General features: G+C 33.6%; 1 protein-coding gene across 1 annotated transcript in view; it reads right to left on the reverse strand.

Moving 5' to 3' along the window:
- The window catches only part of LOC111055782 (hydroxyacid-oxoacid transhydrogenase, mitochondrial), a 35,766-nt gene that overhangs the window by 1,893 nt on the left and 9,539 nt on the right, over nt 1-24,334 (reverse strand). Inside the window, exons 5-8 of the mRNA XM_039419488.1 lie at nt 16,634-16,802; nt 12,696-12,863; nt 4,136-4,313; nt 331-459 (exon numbers count right to left, since the gene is read on the reverse strand). Coding sequence (XP_039275422.1) covers nt 331-459; nt 4,136-4,313; nt 12,696-12,863; nt 16,634-16,802 — 644 coding nt within the window. The remainder of the gene's footprint in view (nt 1-330; nt 460-4,135; nt 4,314-12,695; nt 12,864-16,633; nt 16,803-24,334) is intronic.

The following is a 24,334-nucleotide window of genomic DNA, read 5'->3' on the forward strand; positions in this document are numbered from 1 at the left end:
GCATTTGCTTGGCTGGTTTTGAGACCTTTCTATTGTTTGACAGAGTTTTTCGATTCTACTTGATGTAATTCTACTTTGTGACTTTAAACTATTGCTTTGACTTTATTATTTCGTAATTGTATTACCATGACTTTGTCAATTACCTATATTGGTCTACGACAATAAAATCTATTTATTTATTTATTTACTTGAGAAAAATATGGTCTCACAACCACTGTTTCTTTGTCTGTTCCTTACCATCGAAGTATCAAATAAAATCACAGATTCTTTCAATCTGAGTCCAATAACCTACTACAGTATTTATATTGGAGAAAATGGTTAGAAAATTACCTGTGGAAGAGTTCCTTGCACCAATCCAGGAATGTCTGACTTTTTATAGCCCAGAGCAGATAGGCCGTTCTCCACTTTCATCACATGCATAAATTCTCTAACCGTATCCGCCAAAACAGCTCCTAAAAATTTAATAACAATAAAATTTCAATAATAAGTTATGTTGTACAAATGGATGAATAATATATAAAATATTTGAGATGTATTCCACACTTATCAGTGTATATATTATAAGAATATATTCAATATTGAATATATATCATTGTGATACATTCTGTGATTCATTTAGAGTATAAAATCAACCTTCAAAATTCCAAATTTTAAATCATCATTTCTGGACCGAAAATCAAGTGACGAAGCAGTGTGTGACTATATAACCTTATCTTTTGGACAACATTAACATTTTATCAAAATTTTTGGAGAGAAATAGTACAGGCTCAGCCTAGTTTTTCCTCCAATGTCATAATTGTATTATGATTATAGTATTTTATACAATAAATAAATAAAATGAAATGAAAAAATAGCTATGAAGCTTCTATTTTCCGAGTAATACAATAGAAGATCTACTAAAACTAATTTTACTTGGATTTGTGTAGCGTTATGCCGGTTGCAGACGACCACAATCGCATGTGGGATGTGGAGTTCTACTATTTTCCTTCTGTGGTACCACAAACGCAGCGCATATGGAATGCATTGGCAGGCATGGCAGTGGCACTGATACTTCCACATGGCGTTGTGCGCTGTGGTAGCGATTATTTTCCTTGCGATTGAGGTACCACAGGTTTGAGCACCACGCTTCCCCTAGCTTCTATACCACAATCGCACTAATGAGCGTTTTCTTAAATGTAGTGTGAAAGACTCTCTGCGTTAGTCGTATTGTTCTGTGGTATGTCGGGCCTACATCCCACATGCGATTGTGGTTCGTCTGCAACCGGCTGTTGAGCGGCAATAAAATTATATTTATTTATTTATTTATTTATTTACTTATAAAAGAACTGTACTTATAAAGCTGCGTTTACACCAAAGTTAACAAAATGTTAATAACTTAATCCTTATAGATTCTATTCGATTGAATGGAACTTGACAAACGCAAATGTTCATCATGTGTATGATAAATTATGTTTAATCTAATAGAATATATATAGTTTGGTGTAAACGCAGCTCAACTGTTCTAGCGTTTGTGACAATTTTTAAAGCTTGTTGAAAAATTTCAGATGATATTGGAAGATGCTGTGCACGGGTAACAGCCGTTTGACAATAGTTTTTAGTTTGACAGAATGCATCCGACAGGCTCTCATCAAAGATAATTTCTTGATCTTAGATGATAATCTGATATTTTTAATTTTGTGATAATAAGGTATCCTATTATATTAAGCGAGCAATTTCTGTATTTATATATCTGGTTATTTATGTTCAACGGATCTCGAAAACGGCTTTAACGATTTTCACGAAATTTGGAACATAGTAGGTTTATGATATAAAGATTCGATTGCACTAGGTCTCATCCTTGGGAAAACTCGCTGAACGACATTAAAAGGATAATTCATCCTTGGCTGAAACAGCTGAGACTTTTGTCGTCTGTGGATAGTAAAAAGTAAGTGAGCGAGTGAGTATGTGAAAAATCAAAATATCGCATCCCCGAAATTCATAAGATAAATGCATCCGACACGCTCTCATCAAAGATAAATTTTTTTATCAAACTGGATCGAATTTCTTGAATACTGGAAGGCTAAATAGCATAGAGATGATCCTGAAATAAAATTGATTCTGCTTAGTGCAACTCAACAAGAAAAATGTCAGAGGATAATGTTAGGCTGGTCACACACAGATTAGTCAAGACAAGACTAGTCACGTTTAGTCACAATACTTCACATTGTTGCTTATGACGCAACTCACACTGCTTAGTCATCGCAATTAGACATGACTCCATAAGCAACGATGGGAAGTATTGTGACTAAACGTGACTAGTCTTGTCTTGACTGATCGGTGTGTGACCAGCCTTAAGGTGCATCCAGACATGCTCCACGATCAAGCGCATTTCATTTCTCATCAGCTGATGCTGTTCTTATTATATCTTTATTTGTAGCTTATTTGTCAAGTGCCGTCGCGTTTCAAGGCACAGGGATCCATCTTCAGCGTACACGGAGACCTTCCCTGGTCCTTTCCAGAGTACCCTACAGGTAGGGTAGGAATCACAGAAGATAGGCCTACTCCCTGCACGCTGAAGATGGACCCAGTGCCTTGAAACGCGTCCAGTCTCAATAAGTAAGTTGTAAAAGTGACTCAAAATATTATCAATTTATTTACCAATAGTTCAAATAAGGTCGAAAACCCTAGAAGTAATTGTGAAAAATAAATTTAGACAGAGAGAAAACTGAATGTTTTTTCAACTTTTGAGATAAAATGTTATTATTACTGATTGTATTGTTCATATGCTATGATACTATTCAATTCAATTGATTAATGATTACTTAAAGATTACTATTAATGATTTTCATAAAAAGTATTGGAGCCAACAAAGAAGACACTCATATTAGATTAATGACGAATGAAATATATTGTACCGACATGTAAGATTGATAATATTTAAATGCATGATGTTGATATGGAAAAGTTCTACAATAATTATGTATCTAGTGTACAAAAATCTCTCCAAAATGTGAATGTGAACATTTTTTATACGTTTTCCATTTTTCAAAACTCATAACAAATTTAATAATATTCCTCATGATGAAAAATTCTTGAAATACTTATGGATTAACTTATAGCATGTTGAAATTCCACGATGGAATACATTGAATACAAATGGGATATATTCATTTTACTTAAAATTGATATTGTTTCTTCCATAACAAAACCTTTATAATAACTGTTATTAATTTTGATTTTAACTATTATTATTAATTTACTAGCAAGTAACCCGTGCTCCGCAAGGGTCTATTATTTAAATCTTGACGAATTTAAAACTTGACCGAGTGGAATCTTGAAGAGTTTGAAGTAGGCCTAGAACCATCCTCGGTTAATTAGGAACCTATATTCAGAATTTCAAGTTAATCAGTCCAATAGTTTAGACGAGATGATGCGTCAAACATAATTTTCTATCCCGTACTTGTATGAGCCAGTTCTTTTCTTTATTATAGTATAGAAAAGTTATTCAACTTGGTGCTAACCTAATAAAGTAACAGAACTCAAATTTTGTTTAGAAACCTTCCTCAACTTAATGCCAACCTGACAAAATAGCACTGGTTATTAATTTAGTTGCCAAATTTTAACCATCTGTTTCGAAGAGGTAGTCTCTCTAGATTATAGTTCTATATTAATATATGGTATGTATTCATGTCCCATGAATGAAATTGGAACATTAATTCTGAAAAATCTAGAAGGAAAATTGAAATTTGGGCTTCGAGGTGCACGAAATTGATATTTTTAGAATCTATGTGCAAAATTTGGAGATCTAAATCATTCCCGTTTTTCCGGTATGCAATCCACAAGTTGACATGTTTTGATGCGAACAAACACAAACCTGCTCTCTCTTATTATATAGATATTTTACAGTTTCTTCTATTAAGCTTATTGAGAATAAAACTTCAATCATTCATTCATAACTTTGTTGTAAGAGTTGTAGTCGAAACTAAAAGAGATTTATTTTACTGTTGAAATTCCACATTGAAATACTGTTTCGTAGTTACAAGTTACAAAACGTTTATTATTGTGCTGGAATGTTATTATTCAGCCAAACCGATTCAGCTGTATATGAATGCACTGAAATTCCTGTTTGTTTATAAAATTGATGATCCTAAGCTCAAAGAAGAATTAGAACGCACCTATATCCTTCAGGTTGGAATGTTTTGACGTTGCCAGAGATGGGATAAGAGAGTCCATGACACAAGTGGACTCCAGCGTTGCCGAAGCCGACACCAGCCATGGTGGAAGCCAGGTGCATGTTTGATCTCGCTTCCAGGTCATCCGGTTGGTAGACAGCTCTGGAAATTAGATAGCATCAACTAGATTAAACAGGAATATAGTAAAATATTTCCGCTCAAAATCGGGATCTAGAGAATGATGAATGAACATCATTGAACTTACATTGTGAGTCTGTTCATGTAGGTATTCTATTGAGCATTTGAAAAAATCCAATTGAAAGAATTATTAGAACAAATACATCCAAGCAAAATCAAAGACGGTGGAGTTATTAGATTACTTTGTACAGTAGGCTACATTAATTTGCAACTGAATGTGATTTTATCAAGTAATATTTTTGCAGGTAGAAAAAAAAACAGGTAATGAGCAGTAGGTAGTGGAAATAATAGTACTGAATTGTGAATTACTTTCAAAAGTTATTCACAGAATTTAACCTTCCGGTAGTCGCGCCCTACTCAATCACACGAGCAGTCGCGTGTTGTATTTTGTACAACCAATTTTCCAAGTGTTATGTACTCTGTTTACTGTCAAAACATTTTAATTAATTGTATAATTACTTTTTCCATCTTCTTGGATTATTTTACGCCTATGAACATTTGGATGATTACCATTTCATAGCCCAATAAGGTACATCAAGCAAAGCCATCAATTCTGTGTTATTGGTTCGTTTACAGTATAGAATAGAATAGAATAGAATAGAATAGAATTTATTGGTCATTCAATATTCACAAGAAATACATTGACTTTGTCAGATTACATTTTGAAATCAAAATTCATACATAAAAATTTAATACATAAATTCATAAATCACTATTACTACAGGAACTGCACCCAGTTAATCAAAAAGAAATCATTCACAGTATACAGACATTCATTAATCAACACATATTTTATTTTATTTTTAATTGTGCATATGTGAGTAACTTAAACTTGTCAGGTGTGGAGTTGTATAGCTTTATTGACATGAAATGCCAGTTTCTCTGCGATTTGGTATGGCTGTATTGAGGAATTCTAAGTCTATGTCTATTTCGTGTATTTAAGTTATGGTGATTATTATTTGAGTCATATTTTACCAAATTTTTTTGTACATAACAAAGAATATTAAAGACATACAGAGATGGCAATGTCAGTAAGCCTAGTTCAATAAAATGCGGTTTACAATGAGCATTGAGAGGCAAATTACAAATGATCCTAATAGCTTTTTTTTGAAGGACAAAGATTGAATTAGCTCTTACACTATTAGCCCAAAGCATTATTCCGTAAGATAGGAGACTTTGTATGTGTGCGTAATATATATTTATCAGCACAGGCTATCAACCGTTACAGATAGTCTACGAAGCAATAAAGGCCTTTAGCAAGTTTACTAGACAAGAAATCAATGTGTGCCTCCCATGATAGACAAGAATCAACCATAACACCAGAAACTTGATAGGCGTCGTGTCCTTCTCCTTTCTAAAATTAAAAATTATATCCGAGGTTTTATCATTATTAAGAGACAGATTATTAGCTGCACACCAGTCCTTTAGAATACAATAACTGTGATTCCGTTCTCTTTCAAGATCATCTTTGGATGGACAATTTATTTTCAAACCTAAGTCATCAGCAAATAGGTAACCGTCCTAGACAGTTCCTATCAATATTAATTGGTAAATCATTTATATAAATATTGAAAAGAATGGGGCCCAATATAGAGCCCTGAGGAACGCCAAACTCCAATAATCTGCCATTTGACAGAACCCCATCTTTAAAGACAAACTGATTCCTGTCACTCAAATATGATAATATAAGTTTGACTGCACCTGGTGTAAAGCCATAGAAAATTAGTTTATCCACCAAAATATCGTGTTGAATAGTGTCAAACGCTCTTGAAAAATCGTATGACCTTAGACCTACAGAATCACCTGCCTCCATGTTGCTAATAACCCCACTTACAACATTAACAATAGGATCATTTGTGCTTCTACCCGCCCTGAAACCAAATTGCTTATGAGAAAATAAATTGTTGGTCTCAAAGAAATATGACATCTGTTCATGAATCAACGTCTCAAACACTTTAGAGAAAACAGGTACTATTGCAATTGGCCTGAAATTACTTTTCTCCTTTCTGGAACCCTTCTTATGTATGGGCAAAACTTTTACATTTTTCAACTTTTCAGGATAGATACAACCAGCAATAATGCATTCATTAAATAAAAAAGCCAGAACCTCACTTATTTTATCAGCAGCTATCTTCAAAATTGAAGCATTTAGACCATAAATATCCATACACTTACTGTTGCTTAGATTTAAAATTGTATGAAAAACTTTTTCAACAGTTACTGGCTTGAAAGAAAAAATTACTCCTGGTTTTTCCAACTTACTGTAATAATAAGCTGTACTTTCAATACTGACAGGAATATTATTGCTTAGCTGCGTAATATAATCTACAAAGAAATTATTAAAGTCTTCCGAGCTTACATCATCAACTGAAGATCTATTACTACATTTCTTATTTGTTAGACTATTTACAATTCTCCATAAAGCCTTACTTTTATTAACAGAGCTACTTATAATTTTATTGTGATAGGAAATTCTTGTCTTTTTTATTTCAATCCTATATGACTTTTTTGTTTCTTTATAGCAGGAGAGTAACTCAGGTGTTTTTAAGGTTTTATATAAATGATACAGCCCATCACATTTAGCCTTCAACGCTCTTAGCCTACTATCATACCATTCATTTTTTTGCTTGAAATTATTGGTTTACAAGTTTTCCATTGGAATGAACCATTCACAGCTCTCATGAATATTTCAAAAATTTATTGTACCTATCATTATAATTTGTTACGGAGTACACCTCCAACCAATTTATGGATTTCAGAAAACTTAGAAAAATTCCTACATTAGCATTATTAATTAATCTAAACTTAGTGTTATTTACAGTACTTTTTACATCCTTATTTATGAAGTTGAGTCTAAACAGAATTCCTTCATGATCAGAAAAGAGAGAGTGAATGATTTCAGTTGACCATAGACTATTATGAATATCTGTCAAAATATTATCAATACATGATCCATTTGAAACTCCATCAAGACCAGGTCTAGTAATATCATTAATAGTAACAGTCAACCAAAACTCTCAAACAAATTCAATAAATCATTTTTAAAGCAATCATGACCTAAAATATTTACATTGAAATCTCCACATATGATCAAACTGTAACCATTTTTAAAAACAGCACTTAATACATTATAAAAACACGTTAAGAATTCATTAAAAAAACTTATACTTCTATTGTAGGGTCTATAAACTGACAAAATTATTATTTTATCCCTGACAAGTTCAATTGCTGAAACTTCGCATACCATTTCGATTGACATGTCTCTAATATGATCAAGAGCCCTGAATTCCAGTTGATCATGAACAAAAATCGCTGACCCACCCCGTGCTCGGTTTGTTCTACAAAAAACAGAGGCAGTTTTGAAACCAGGCAGATATGTAAAATCCACATCAGTACTATTAATCCAATGCTCAGATATAGTAAGAACTTTATATTGTATTTAGTACAAATAAGAGACAAGTAGTCGAATTATTACATAGGCCTGTATATTCAAGAAAAAACAATTAAGCTTGTCATTGCTATAATCATTATACCTGGTTACCAATGAGAAATTGTGAGAAACAGAATTAGAAATCATAATATTATCAGGCCCTCTTTCAACAATATTAACATGGGTATCAGTCCTTAATTGTAAATCTACAGCAGATATGCTTGAAGCATCTTTGTCATGAGAGTTTAATTTAAATGCTCCACAACAACTGGCATATTGGGTTCAACAGGAGGATTGTCAACATAATTAGAATCGTATTCAGATCCTAAAGTTTCATCAATTGTTATAAAAGATTGTATGATATCATTCTGACTGTCAATGGATTTTCTTCTAGAAGAAAGCTTTTCTGGACTAAATGCACGATCAATACTGGTAGGGACTACTAACTTATTTCTGTATAATTTCTCTCTGTCATACTCGCCAATTAACGCAGCTATTTTTCTACTCACACTCTGTTTACCTTTTGTGTTCAGATGCAAACATGCTTTGTGTAGTTGGAAGGTTCAAGATACCATATATCAATTAGATGAATGCTATTCCTATGACACAAGGAACGTATTTCACTATTTAGCGCATCAATCATTTCATTTCAGTTGAATTGAAACTTAAATCATACCTGTAAGGAACAGTTGACAATATCAAATTACAATTTCCATATTCATTTGCTAAATAACTCAACTTTCTAATGTAAGCTTCAATATCGCTTTTTTGAAATTGTTCGACACACTATTGTACCCGCTATAACAAACACCCAATCATTCAGACCCAGATTATGACGTCTACTACAAGAAAGCATTTCATTCGAAATTATTTCAAAAGTTGCTCCTGGCGCAACGTAAGCCTCACATGAGTAGCCAACCGGCAGTCTCTCCCATATTAAATCTCTCATTTTTCTACCCTGACTATCAGCCCACAAATAAACACTATAACGTGAATAACTTACAGTATTACCTTTAATTACTTTTTTGTTTAGTTACTGAAGCATATGTCATTTGAAGTCGATTTGACATTAGGGTTGGACCAAGTTAGTCTTGATGCCGCAGAAGCATTTTCCGTTATTGTGTTCCGTAGACAGAGATTATCAGCTTCCAGAGTTTCTATCGTAGTCATCATTTTCTTATTTGATCACTCAAACCTTCAATTTCTAACTTGTGATTTTTAATTTTTTCTTTTAGGGTTGAAGCATTTTCATTGACAGAAACACTTTTAGGTAAATCTATCTCAGCTACATAATTATTCACTGTATTGCATGATACGTCGACTCGCGATTTTCTGCATCTACATTTAACTGAAAACTCATTCAACCTAGTCTCCATGTCAGCAGCACGATCTACCGCTGCTTCCCACTCTATTAGACGCTTTTTAAGAGTCTCTTTAAGTTCATGAATTTCCTGCAGTAAATGAGGACAGCACTCAGAAGAAGAATCTTTCACTGACAGTTCAAAAGCCGCTGACTTTATCACTCTTACACCGTCGTTTGAAGCAGAAACCTCCTCATGTAAAGACTCAGAAAGCTCGCTATCTATTTAGATGATATATCTACGAGTGCATCAAATTTCCGGTAGACTGTTCAAAGAATTTCAGGAGATTTACTTGTTATAGACGAATCATGAGTATTTGATACGCTAAATTTCTGGATGAGGCAGGCGGTGTATTCATGTCTATTTTCTCGTGATTATGCGTTCCCGTTCTACTTTTAAGCATGACAATTTCAGCATCCGTCCTAACACTAGCACAGCAATTTCTCGCTAAGCATCTCCAAACAATATCTCCGGTGGACACCGGCCCCGCTTTTCGATATTTAAAAGAGTCAACGAGAATCGCTGGGTTGCCCTTGCTCGTAGTTGTTTTTATCATATTTATTCATAGAAAAACAGAAAATGAAAATCGTAGCTTGAAATGTTTATATGAATTGTTATAAAAGAATTGATTTGTTGATATTGCTGATAAACAATGATATTGTTATCATGTATATGTTCAGTGAAACAAGAATAACCTTCATAAAAAACAGCAATTGGAAAGCACAGAGATTCAAACAAATCCGCCTGCAGACTTTGAATTGTCTCAATCGTTGATTGGTTACAAGCAAAGGTTAGTTGCTAGGCGACCGCACGAGTAAACAAGAGATACCGGTATTCAACAAGCAGCTGATCGTGAGTCGCAAAGAACACAGTCCGAAACACAATGTTAACTAATCACAAAATCAGATAGTAAGTCTCAAGATGACAATAACAACAACTGAAATACAGTACTGAACTTGTAAAAACTATTCTCAGTTTCTCAATACAGTGCACTTGTCCAGCAAAACTAACCTCTTGGCTACAGAAATAATCCGAAACACTTAGTGAAAATAAGGTTCGACCAATCAGGTAAATTACTGCATTAATTCACTTATAAACACTATAACAACCGTCTGAAATCACTAAATTCTGTCAATTTTTCAATTAAATAGTTAAGATTCTAAATAAATACGGAGAAGTAATTACAGCAAACTAACTGGGCAGATCAGTCCTGCCAACCTCGATATTTAAATTTACAGTCCCCGACAGTCCCCGTATAGGCTACAGTCTTTCCCTAACTTATGCACAGTGCGACTTATGCACTGTCGCGACTAAATGGCACCTAAAGACTGAACCATTGCTCGGTTGCTACTGCAACTCAGTGGAGTGATGGGGGGAAAGTTTTGGAATGCATAGGTGACTCATTCACTGACACCACCCCATTCAATAGCTTTGTGCAACAAAAAACTGACACTGTTGTACTTTTTCCAATAGCGCGACTGCCGGAAGGTTAAAAATAAGCTATTACCTAAAAATGTCATACAAGCAATATTCTTAACAATATATAAAATGAGATGAAGTGGGAATAATATATAGCCTACTCGTATAAACGACTTGGTTTATATAACTATTATATTTCCATAAAAGGAATTTGATCCTGGAATCACATAGAATCAATTATTAGCGATAATAATCATAATAAAATAAATAGAAAACGATCGGAATGTACACCCAAGAATGGAACTGAAATTGAAAATGAACTATAAAAGGTTTATATGCACCATCTTGGTTTAAATGGAGATCAACTGTTGGTTTAAACCCAGAATGTAACACATTATGATAAATACGATCATTCCTCCATGTAATCGTGGGTTAGAATTGTAGACGTAGATGTACATAAGACCATAAACTATGAAAGATACGATGAGACTTGAAATTCGTATTCAAACGCAGTGGCGTATCCAGGGGGGGATTTGGGGATGTATCCCCCCTCCGAAATGGAACCTGAATTTTTTGTGGCTGTCACAAAAATTAGCAACTAATGTCATATTTTATAATATCGTACTATTTGAGTCTAGAAATATATAAGGGATGAGATAATAGCACTGCAGTAGAAATGATAATAATAAATGAGCTACTTTATTGAAGATAGTGAATGGTATCTAGTCCTAGTGCTTAGGGAGTAGATAGTAGGGGATAGAGAAACTACAGATAGCACTTCAAAGTTATTATTTCACTTTTTACTATCTATTATTATGAAGGAATTCAATATAGCTTATGTTGCTCTAATTGGTAATAGTTTATCAAGTTTCATGAATATCCTTAAACAAAACTCCAGCAGTTTCTTCTAGAGAGATAGAACTCCCGAAAATTTCACAGTAATGATGTACGTGCGTAGTTTCTATATTTATTTGTCAATCAAGTAAAACTAAGCCTATAAAAATGGTTGAAAAGTGCTTTATTGGAGCCAAAATTTAAGCATTCTAGCTTGTTAGATAATAATGAGTAAATAGGCCATCTAAAAAATCACTATTTATAGTCAAACAATTGAAAGACTAATAGAATTCTATTATTTATTTAATAAAAAACCAATAGGCCTATGAAATTTTCAAGGAAAAATCGAAATAATAAGTGGCCTACTGATCACCAAAAAAACTTGAATGGAATGTTTGTTTTCAAGTCGAAATTGCGTGAAATCGCACCAAATTGAAGGTACATTTTCAAAATTTTCCGGGGGAGGGCCCCCGGACTCCCCTTTCGTAGGGGGTATTTCATACCCCTCAAACCCCCGGTGTCACCCTCAAAGTTTAGGTGCTTTCCACTCCAATGTTATGATCCCCCCCCCCGAAATTTTTTTCTGGATACGGCACTATTCAAACCATATCGTTGTGGTCTTGACTCAATGAAACCATAGAAAAATATAGCATTATGCTATTTTTCTCTAAGATTGTTTTGTAGAGTGAGAGGACTGTATCTAAATTATTATTTTATTTAATGAAAATACTTGCCAAGCTGGAATTAAAAGAAATATTTACTGTGAGCAAAGCTATGGAAATTCTCAAATTAGTATAGATAATAGACTCACCAGTCGTAATTTTTATATGTGCCAAATTATCAATTATAAGGTATTGGAATCGAAATACAGGAGGGAATATAGAAATGAGAAGGATAAATACCTTTGGGAAAGGAAATACCTTCTGATACTCTGATACTGTGGCCTGGCGATGATTACAAGCTGCTTGGCAATATTAATTTCACTGCTCCTTGCTTCTCCCAAATATTCACGACATTCATTAAACACTTCAATCAATTATTGACATATAATGTTCGGCCAGACAATAACAATAACAAATAACGTGAGCCGGTACAGTCTGGCTTTGTACACTCTTGACTCAGTCTGTTTTTTCCCGACTGACAAGAAAGCCTGGGCTGACGACAGTTTTCGACAACCCATCGCCAGGAGGCAGCACCGCACGGAACAGCGCTACATCAACGCGCTCAATTCAAGAATGGCCACAACAAAGATAAAACTTAACTTATGGGTGAATAATCAATTTTGAAACAATAAGAACTCACCTTTTAAAATACTTGGCGATAACTTGCAGAGCGAATCTCGCCCAAACATCGGACACTGGATTTTGACCCTGATAGGCTGGCCTCAGAATCGGATTAGGCGGACAGGGTCCACGTTCATTGAAAGGCACTGCAGTGAACGATTCTAGAGCATGGCAAAATACATCAAACCTGGAACAACAACAGATCATATAATGTATGATATAAATAAATTGATGTATATGTCATATGTCATATACATCAATTTATTTTCTCAAAACCAATCATTTCATACTATAGGGCCTATTTATGATTTGTTTATAAAAGGAAGATTTATTCAATTGGAAGTTTAAATTCCTCAGAAGTGAATGTAAACTGTGGTATCCATTTCCCTAAATAGAACAACTTGAAATGTTCACAATCATCGAAAAATCGAGAGACTAGTCTCACTTGAGGTGCGTACAGACTGTCGCTCTGCTCCGCAACCGAACGTCACTCCAGCAGAGCGATTGATGAACGACCGGCGAGCAACAGTGGTTTGACCGGGGAACGTGAGAAGATCTAACATCTTCCGTAACGTTCATAATGGGTGCGTGGGCGGTGCGACTGTGGTTCGATGGTGGTACGAGGGTGGTACGAGGGCGGTACGAGGGAGGAGCGTGCTCGGTGCGGGTTGGAAGCGCGAGTATGTGTACGCAGCTATAGAGTCTAGTAGTAAAGATTTAAATTCCTTTATTCATGAGTATAACGAAACATATAATATTATAATATTCATTTATTATAATATAATATTTCATTTCACATAATTCAGTTCACGTTCATGAGAATAATATTAAAAGTAAGAAAAGATTAATTATTATTTGATAATCCAAGCATATCAGCAAACTAAATAATTTTCCAATTCCTATTATATTAAGCGAGCAATTTCTGTATGTCTGTATATTTTTATATCTGGTTATTTTTATATTTTTATATCTGGTTATTTATGTTCAACGGATCTCGAAAACGGCTCTAACGATTTTCACGAAATTTGGAACATAGTAGGTTTATGTTATACAAATTCGATTGCACTAGGTCTCATCCTTGGCAAAACTCGCTGAACGACATAAAAAGGATAATTCATCCTTGGCTGAAACAGCTGAGACTCTCGTCGTCTGTGGACAGTAAAAAGTGAGCGAGTGATTCTGTGGAAAATCAAAATATCGCATCCCCGAAATTCATAAGCTGATGTATAGCCAGCTGTAAATATAAACACGAACATTTTAGAGAATTGTGTTCTGTTTATCAATAAATAAAAATAGCGAGCGAAGCTGGGTGCCCCGATATTGATATGTGATGAAATATGTACAATTGTGGTAGGCCTATAACAGCTGTAATGTTTTCACAAACAGTGAAGTTTAAATGTTTTTTCCTCCACCTACTGTCAAAGTAATTACTTTACTCCCTGAAACATGATACTAAAGCGTCACTTTTTCGCTCTCGGTACTAAAAACAGAAAAACTCCCTAGGGAGTAAAAGTGACTCCATTTAAATAACATGGGAAGCATCTCTATTTTAAAAACGTATATTTGGAATAGGTCAGAAGGTCTAAGCTCAGATGAGGAAGCATATAGAGTAGTCATTAAACCAACTAAATTCATACCTCAACCAGACATTTGATCGATATATAAAATTTATGTTTGTATGCTGAAATTATTATTACAAACTTCATATCACTATACTAAAAAAAACTATATATTTTTTCTTTTAATCCATGTTATTCAAAATACCAGCCAACAAATATTACTTATTAACTAATCAATTTGAAACGGGAACTTCATCATAGCTGTAGTTGTGGCTGTCATTGTTGTTACAACTTTAGCCGACAGATAGTGCTGTCGGAGGAGAACTGTGATTACAAGCCAGCTGTTTCTGTTTACTTTTTAGATTATGTTGTAACACATTGTTTGGTCACATACGTTTTTAAAAATTATTTTATTTGCAGTTTTTATAAAAATGTAGGTGGAGGAAAAACGTTGTGTATATCAAGAGTGAAAAATGTTTTTTCTCCCTCAGGAAAATTGTTGCCCTCGGCTTCGCCTCGGGCTTTAAATTTTCCTCTCAGGGAGAAAAACAGCACTTTTCACTCTAGATATACAAATAACTATTATTTCTTATTGTATCACTTAGTTCAAATTTCATGTATTTTGTTTTTGTTCACTTAACACTTGACCGTTTAACTTGACTGAGCACTTAACCATAAAGCTGGATTGCCACATATCAGGATGAGTGAAAGTGACCGGCATAGTGGAAATATAATTCCCATGGGTTCTAATTGGACTATGCACACTCAGCCCGGCCACGCGAGTATGAATAGTCCCATAAGAGCTTATTGGAATAATATTCTTACTGCTGAGAGGGAACAATCCAATCACAACTCATGGATCTTCTTCTCTGAACAGGTTTACTTCACTGACACTGATTGTGGGAACCCAGTTCAAGTGTAAAACAGTTTACTAGCGATTGATTATGGTGTAACAATAGGAAATAATTCCTCGATTATCCTTTAAATGAGTGATTTGGACAATTCCGTTAGTTTTGTCAATTATTAGAATTAGTTCTGTCTTAGCATAAATTCGCTATAGTAAAAACATAAACGCTTGGTAGAAGGAGGAACTTTTCAAAAGAAATAGAACGTACTGTGATGGTGATGATATTGGAATAAATTAACTAATTATGGGTTTGTGTTTTCATAGAGATAAATTTAGTGTGGGCTCATTTGAAAAGTGTAGAATTAGGACTCCAACAATGAGACTTTAGTGATCTTGAAGCTGAATTTTGTGTGTAAATTTTTATGGTGAGAAATTTATTTTTGAGACAACCAAGAAGATGGCGGAACTGCCGAAAGATCTCGTTGTCCAGTGAGTGATTAATACATTTATTGTAAAATATCTGACTACTAGTCGTTTTTTCTAGAAGCAAAAAGTGATTTAATTTATTTTTCTGTTAAAAAATCATTTTCTCTCATTAAGATTTTGCTAACGTGCGTCCGAGAAGACTCCAATTTTATGCAGGGTTCAGGTATTCTCACGGAACTGTATTTCCGTTAGCGATGGAAAATACACGAGTATTTGGGAATATTTCAAACTTGCTTTATTTTCCTTTCCCACGGAATTATGCTCGTCTCCACGTGGACCGTTGTCTCGTTGGTGGAAGGGGAACATAATTTGCGTGGAATAGCTCAGTTCCAATCAAGCCGCGGCCGGAATCAGATAAATATCTAGAGGTAGCCTCGGGCCTCGAAGGCTACACATTTGAACGTGTCACATGTGGTGAAATATAAGTATTGTATGAATTTTCATAATGTTTGATTGGTCCGATTTCGTAAAGTAATTTAAAGTAGTTTGAATTGTGTATGTATTTTATTGTTTATCAACAACGTAGAGTAGTGAAAGGTTTCAGTCGTGATGAGATTAATAGTTCTAAAGATAGCTAGTGCCATTATATTGTCTTGCTCATGTTTTAGAAACCCAAATTGACCGAGTCCCTATTAATTATATTCATTTAGTAGAAAATTGAGTAAAGTCCACGCTACCTTCGTAAACAAACTACCAGAGATCAGAGTTAGCAAAATCTTACAGGCGTTTTTTGTCATAGAATGTGTAATAAATTGTTGCAGCTTATTTGTTGTCCAATTTCAAATTAAATTGACTCATTGAATAAAATTTAGAAATTGATCAGAATGCAAAAAGTTTGTTCTCAATAAAGTCCCGCCATGACTCGGCCTTTAGAATTTAGAGATCTCTTAATTCTAACCCCATCTGGGGTCGGTTACAGTGAATTAAAAATACGGTAATAAAGATTCTTTGTGAGTAGTTGTGAAGTTGATATTGACATTTTCATTCAGTAATTTAGATTGGTTGATAAATAAGTCATCTAAAATGATAAGGATTGACACTTCAGAATAGTTATCTAACACTTACCCACTGTAAATACAAACTCTCTGAGGCATTGACAGGGTGTGAATGGGATCCACTAGACCCAGAGTTGGCCTCAGAGCTCTATTTGCGATTCCGGTCTTCGCTTTCAATGGCTCATAATCGAAGATACTAACTCCAGTAGTTTCACTCCCAGTACCGGAGGTGGTGGGAACTGAAATAATATTGGTTCATGTAGATCAAAGTGTTTATTGATTTTTAGAATAATAGTTATTTGTGCAACTAGTGCGCAAAGTGACAGTTTGCTGCATCGAAAGAAACGTTTACTTTGGAAACTACAACTACGGAATGGTTTCTTGAGTGCAGCAACGAACTTTGCGCACGTATTTCACATTAAATTTTTCCTACAGTTACCATTGAATATGAAAAGTGGGTAATTATGGGTAAAATTGCCTGAAATCCATCAAATGTTTTTCTGTGTAATTTTATTATTGATAAAAACCTTAATCCTAAAATCCTAAAGTCCTCGTTGTCCTTGGTTATAATATCTAATACTAATAATTAGCGCGTTGTGCTTGGTTGCACCTCTGCTCACTATAGCAGCCACAGCAGTCACTGTTACCAACTTCATTTTGATTTTGCTGCACTGTTGCTCCATATAACCTACTAAGTATTTTGCGTTGCCATGTTGCAAATCTGGAGTGCAGAAAAATTTTTCCCGCACTAGAGCGGAAAAGTGATTCTTTGCGTTCTGTAATCAGTGCAGCAATGGCCACTTTTCAACGTAACTGTAGGAAAACATATTTTCAATATGATTGACACTTTAACTTTATCATCCCAGTGCTTGACACTGGGATCCAAGAATTTAATTGTAGATAGCGCACTTAACTGGTGAGCATAACGAGTTTATCATTTTTCAAATGGGTACTTGCAGACTCCCCACTATATGACTGTAGAGCGATGGAGCAGACAGTGCACCACATCATATTTGAATGTGAGAGACGTGCCTACCTGGGTGAGGCTAACGACTTTACTGTGGCCAGTCCCCAGGTAATACAGTACATTTCAAACCTTGACGTGCACTTGTGAACAGTGTGAAATTTTCTTAATTATGACAAAAATGTCATATGCTAATAAATGAATAACGAGTTTATATCAAACGTTGTAAAACAGGTCAGAAATAAGCAACTGGAAACCATTCACAAGTATTTGGAGTTGATGGTTTTTTTCCTGCAAGCCAAACTAGGAGAAAATGTTGTATATTATTCTATCAATATTATAAGTTTGGATACTGTATTTAAAGCGATTACCATAACCTTATTTCTTATACATTAAGTACATTACAGATAAGTCATATTATTACAATAACATAGGCCTATATATTATCACAGATGCACTAAACTTAGTCTTTGGAAATATAATACATGCAAAATACTCATAAGGTTTAATCCTTAGAGATGAAATTAGTATAGCCTAAAAATGTGATGTGGTTAACTTGCGAATATAATGGGTAGATAAAATAATTAATTGACCGAGCGAAGTGAGGTCTAAGATTCAAGTCGACGGTTTGGCATTTCTCATAATGTTTTAATGTTTATATGTTGCGCATTTACGGCGAAACACGGTAATAGACTTTCATGAAATTTGACAGGTATGTTCCTTTTTAAATTGCGCGTCGACGTATATACAAGGTTTTTGGAAATGTTGCATTTCAAGGATAATATAAAAGGAAAAAGGAGCCTCCTTCATACGCCAATATTATCGTAAAAATCAGACTATAGAATTATTCATCATAAATCAGCTGTCTAGTGGACTATAATACTACCCGTTCAAAAACATCGAACATCTATGAAAATGTATCTTTCCATTAACGTTAGAAGACAGTTGACTATAATACTACCCGTTCAAAAACATCGAACATCTTGAAAATTGTATCTTTCCATCAACGTTGTAGACAGTTGCAGCCAGACCTGATAACAGTGCTCACACTCACATTCCGGGACGACACGTCACGGTACGATATAGGACAGAAAGTTCTATGCTTATTTAGGATTTTTCTAGACATTTTTAATTGATAAATTATTTATTATTTTTTGAGAAAACATAACAACAGGTCAGTGTAACTTACTGAGCGCGAGGTCTACTGTTCACAGAACTACTAGTGTACAGATGAGTGCAGATAATCCACTATGCATTATAGACAAAGACATCTTCAGGTGCAAAATCAGTTGTGGGTGGATCTTGGAGCAGCAAGACCGATTCACAGCAGTCACCTAACATCTTTGTCATGGACTGAACTAAATAATCAGATATATATATAACTCACTGTGAGCAAACGCATTGTGAACCGGTATTTAAAAGTCCATAAATTAACAACGGAAACAGTCATCACTTTTAGGCTCAACTCACACTCACGCGACTCAGGTCGAGAAGAGACTCGACTCTAGTCGAGAGCATGTGTTTCCAAATGGTGACACTCAGACCAGTCGATTCTAGTCTCCGCGACGTCACCATTTGGAAACACATGGTCTCGACTAGAGTCGAGTCTCTTCTCGACCTGAGTCGCGTGAGTGTGAGTTGAGCCTTATACATACCCTTTGATGAACAGACTTTAGTGAGGTCCTCGTTATAATGGCGATATTTGATCAACATTGGTGTTGCTATCCTTGTCTATCATTTGACTAAGCAGATCCTTTTCTAGCTCCGCAACGTTTTCAGATCGTTTTTCAACAATGTAGAAATATAATTAATAAAAAAATATTGTTTAATCCCAATATTATTAAATCATTTAAAATATATTTTCTTGACAAATATTTATAATATTGATTTGATTGTATGGTATGAGATGTTGTGATATTTTTCCATAATTGAAAGAATAAGACCTTGATATTGTCAATATCACTTTTATTTATTCGAAAATTAATTTATAATTCAGAACCAGGTTTCATGGTAAAACCTACCACATCTTCAGCTGAACTAATAAGTTTGTTGTTATTGGAGGAACAGGAAATTCAATTTTAGGTTATGTGTTGGATTGTATAGGGGAAGGAGAATGAAATTTGTTAGTGGGAATGGATGAATTAATGATGAAATTAAACTATGTTAATATTTGAAGAATGGAAAATTACATTTTAAATGGAAATCTAGACATCTTAAAATATATATATATATATATATATATATATAGATATATATATATATATATATATATATATTATATATATATATATAATATATATATATATATATATATAATATATATATATATATATACATCAAATTTGGTTGGTAGCTTACTGGTGATTGTATAATCATTTATGGTTTTGAAATCCTGTCTCAATTCTAAAGGTTATAATAATATTATAAAATATAAAAACAAAGGATATTATTATGAAAACAATTCATAATAATTGTGATTAGTCTAATCTAAAACACAATAAGATAATCAGTCTTATCTAATTTTTTTTTTTTTTTTTTTCTCCTTTTTTTCTCAATGTTACCTTTAGGTTGGTACTGGTCATGGCACCAACTTGAATATAACTTAATTTTGAGAAATTATCAAACTAGAATATTAAATTTCACTTAACCTTATAAGGTGCTTAATATAGTAGTGGGAGAGGGGAGAGAACGTAATAAGAAATTTGATAAGGGGTGGGGGATCTTAGTAATTGAATTATTCTGTTCAACTTTGGGGTTAATTATTATTGCTAGTGGGAGATCATGGCCTGAAATTGAGATCCCTCTAGGTTCAAAAGTTGAGTAATACTAGATATTGGAGCTGAGTATGAACATGATATTACCCACTGCCCACTTGTTATGTTAGGTTATATTGGCCAGATCTTGTAATGGGAACTGAATTGGAATGTTATCAAATAGACAATAATTGTTTGTACTTGAAACTATGAGCAAGTAGTATGATAATATTTTAGTTGAGATCCATATAGATACTCAAGTCAAATTCTTATCAAAAATCTGAGATTATAATAATGGATATGTACACATTAATTTAAAATAAGGAAATAATATAATTGGGTCTACCTGAACTAATTGATATACCCTAAAATTAGAAGAACAATATAATTGAGCTTATGTGGATTGTTTCATAGACTATGGACTAGAATATAACAACTATAATAAGTTCTATCATGGAATGGAAAGCTGCCATTTTATGATTGAATGGGTGACATGAGTGGGATGGAATGAGAGTGTCTGTGTTTGTGGGTTTTCTGAAAATCTTGAATTCATGTGTATTTTTCTTATGTGAAATGGTCAAGTCTAGGAAATTAATTGGTGATCTGATTCTATTCCATTGTGAATATGATGTTTTTGTGGATTTTGTTTATGAAATTGTGGAAGGAGTCCAGTTGTCTGTTGGTTCCTCCCCAGAGGCAAATGATGTCATCTACATACCTGAACCAGTACTTGATATTGTCCTTAAACAGAGGTTCTTCACATATCTTATGTTCCAGGTTGTCCATAAAGATTTCAGCCAACAGTGGAGACAATGATGATCCCATTGCTAGACCTTCTTCTTGTGGAACATCCTGTTGTTGAATTTGAAGAAGTTCTGTTTCACACAAGAAAACCACAAACACAGACACTCTCATTCCATCCCACTCATGTCACCCATTCAATCATAAATGGCAGCTTTCCATTCCATGATAGACAGACTCATTAAAATACCACAAGACCACAAAGATTATAACAAAGAACTGAATACTATTTTTGAATTAGGAAAGAACAACAATTATAGCAGGAGAACCATCATCAAACTTCTAAGAAGAGGAAAATGCATTACACCATGAAATCAACAGTCTCACTCACTAAAGATGAAAACAATACTTGGATTACCATTCCCTACATAGGCCAAGTATCAGACAAAATAGGTAAACTTATTAAAAAGAAAGGTTTGAATGTAGCCTACAAGACCTCATCACTACTCAACTGCATTTTCAATTCCAAAGACCCCATCAGAATAGAAAACAAAAGTGGAGTCTATAGACTAAATTGTGGAGACTGCAATGCTAGCTATATTGGACAAACAGGGAGAAAATTCAAAACTAGAATACAAGAACACATATAGCCTTCAAAAACAAAAAACTAGACACTTCCAAATTTGCAGAACACCTTATAAACTCTGGACACAATTTCAACCCCAACAATAACATCCAAATATTGCACACAGGCCAAAAAAGCAAACTCCTCAATGTACTTGAAGCCATTGAAATCTTCAAATTAAAAACAGACACAGAATCCACAAGCTTGAATGAACAAGTAGAATATTTCAATTGTAGGATAAGCAAATTGATATATAACAAGTAGATAACTTGAAAGAATCAATACCAGTAGTCACCATTAACTTGTGAACTTATTATAGTTGTTAAATTCTAGTTCATAGTCTATGAAACAATCCACATGAGCTCAATTATATTGTTCTTCTACTTTTAGGGTATATCACTTAGTTCAGGTAGACCCAATTACATTAGTTCCTAATTTTAAATTAATTTGTTCATATACATTATTAGAATCTCAGATTTTTGATAAGAATTTGACTTGAGTATCTATATAAATCTCAACTAAAATATTATCATACTACTTGCTCACAACTACTCATAGTTTTAAGTATAAACAATTATTGTCTATTTGATAACATTCCAATTCAATTTCCATTACAAGATCTGGCCAATATAACCTAACATAACAAGTGGACAGTGGGTAATATTATTTTCATACTTAGCTCCAATATCTAGTATTACTCAACTTTTGAACCCAAGAGGGATCACCTTTCTCTTTTTTTTCAAAATCCAAGCAAATTGTAGGATAAGCAATTGATTAATGATAATATATAACAAGTAGATAACTTCCACAAATCAATAACAGCTATGACCATTAACTTGAGAACTTATTATAGTTGTTATATTCTAGTCCATAGTCTATGAAACAATCCACATAAGCTCAATTATATTGTTCTTCTAATTTTAGGGTATATCAATTAGTTCAGGTAGACCCAATTATATTATTTCCTTATTTTAAATTAATGTGTACATATCCATTATTATAATCTCAGATTTTTGATAAGAATTTGACTTGAGTATCTATATGGATCTCAACTAAAATATTATCATATACTTGCTCACAACTACTCATAGTTTCAAGTACAAACAATTATTGTCTATTTGATAACATTCCAATTCAGTTCCCATTACAAGATCTGGCCAATATAACCTAACATAACAAGTGGACAGTGGGTAATATCATTTTCATACTTAGCTCCAATATTTAGTATTACTCAACTTTTGAACCCAAGAGGGATCACCTTTCTCTCTTTTTTCAAAATCCAAGCAAATTGTAAGATAAGCAATTGATTAATGATATATAACAAGTAGATAACTTCCACAAATCAATAACAGTTATCACCATTATCTTGAGAACTTATTATAGTTGTTATATTCTAGTCCATAGTCTATGAAACAATCCACATAAGCTCAATTATATTGTTCTTCTAATTTTAGGGTATATCAATTAGTTCAGGTAGACCCAATTATATTATTTCCTTATTTTAAATTAATGTGTACATATCCATTATTATAATCTCAGATTTTTGATAAGAATTTGACTTGAGTATCTATATGGATCTCAACTAAAATATTATCATACTACTTGCTCACAACTACTCATAGTTTCAAGTACAAACAATTATTGTCTATTTGATAACATTCCAATTCAGTTCCCATTACAAGATCTGGCCAATATAACCTAACATAACAAGTGGACAGTGGGTAATATCATGTTCATACTCAGCTCCAATATCTAGTATTACTCAACTTTTGAACCCTAGAGGGATCTCAATTTCAGGCCATGATCTCCCACTAGCAATAATTATTAACCCCAAAGTTGAACAGAATAATTCAATTACTAAGATCCCCCACCCCTTTATCAAATTTCTTATTAAGTTCTCTCCCCTCTCCCCCTACTATATTAAGCACCTTATAAGGTTAAGTGAAATTTAATATTCTAGTTTGATAAATTTCTCAAAATTAAGTTTATATTCAAGTTGGTGCCATGACCAGTACCAACCTAAAGGTAACATTGAGAAAAAAAGAGAAAAAAAAAATTAGATAAGACTGATTATCTTATTGTGTTTTAGATTAGACTAATCACAATTATTATGAATTGTTTTCATAATAATATCCTTTGTTTTTATAATTTTATAATATTATTATAACCTTTAGAATTGAGACAGGATTTCAAAACCATAAATGATTATACAATCACCAGTAAGCTACCAACCAAATTTGATGTATATATATATATATTTTAAGATGTCTAGATTTCCATTTAAAATGTAATTTTCCATTCTTCAAATATTAACATAGTTTAATTTCATCATTAATTCATCCATTCCCACTAACAAATTTCATTCTCCTTCCCCTATACAATCCCAACACATAACCTAAAATTGAATTTCCTGTTCCTCCAATAACAACAAACTTATTAGTTCAGCTGAAGATGTGGTAGGTTTTACCATGAAACCTGGTTCTGAATTATAAATTAATTTTCGAATAAATAAAAGTGATATTGACAATATCAAAGTCTTATTCTTTCATTTATAATATTATTGGACATTTTCAACAAGAAAGAACAGTTAATTTTACATCAGATTCGACAGCGCAGACAAGGCAGAGAATCGACAACGCAGTTCTCCTATCTTTCTCCACTGCCATTATAACGTGGACCTCACTATAG

The sequence above is a fragment of the Nilaparvata lugens genome, chromosome 1, assembly GCF_014356525.2.
Source record: "Nilaparvata lugens isolate BPH chromosome 1, ASM1435652v1, whole genome shotgun sequence".
Lineage (NCBI taxonomy): Eukaryota > Metazoa > Arthropoda > Insecta > Hemiptera > Delphacidae > Nilaparvata > Nilaparvata lugens.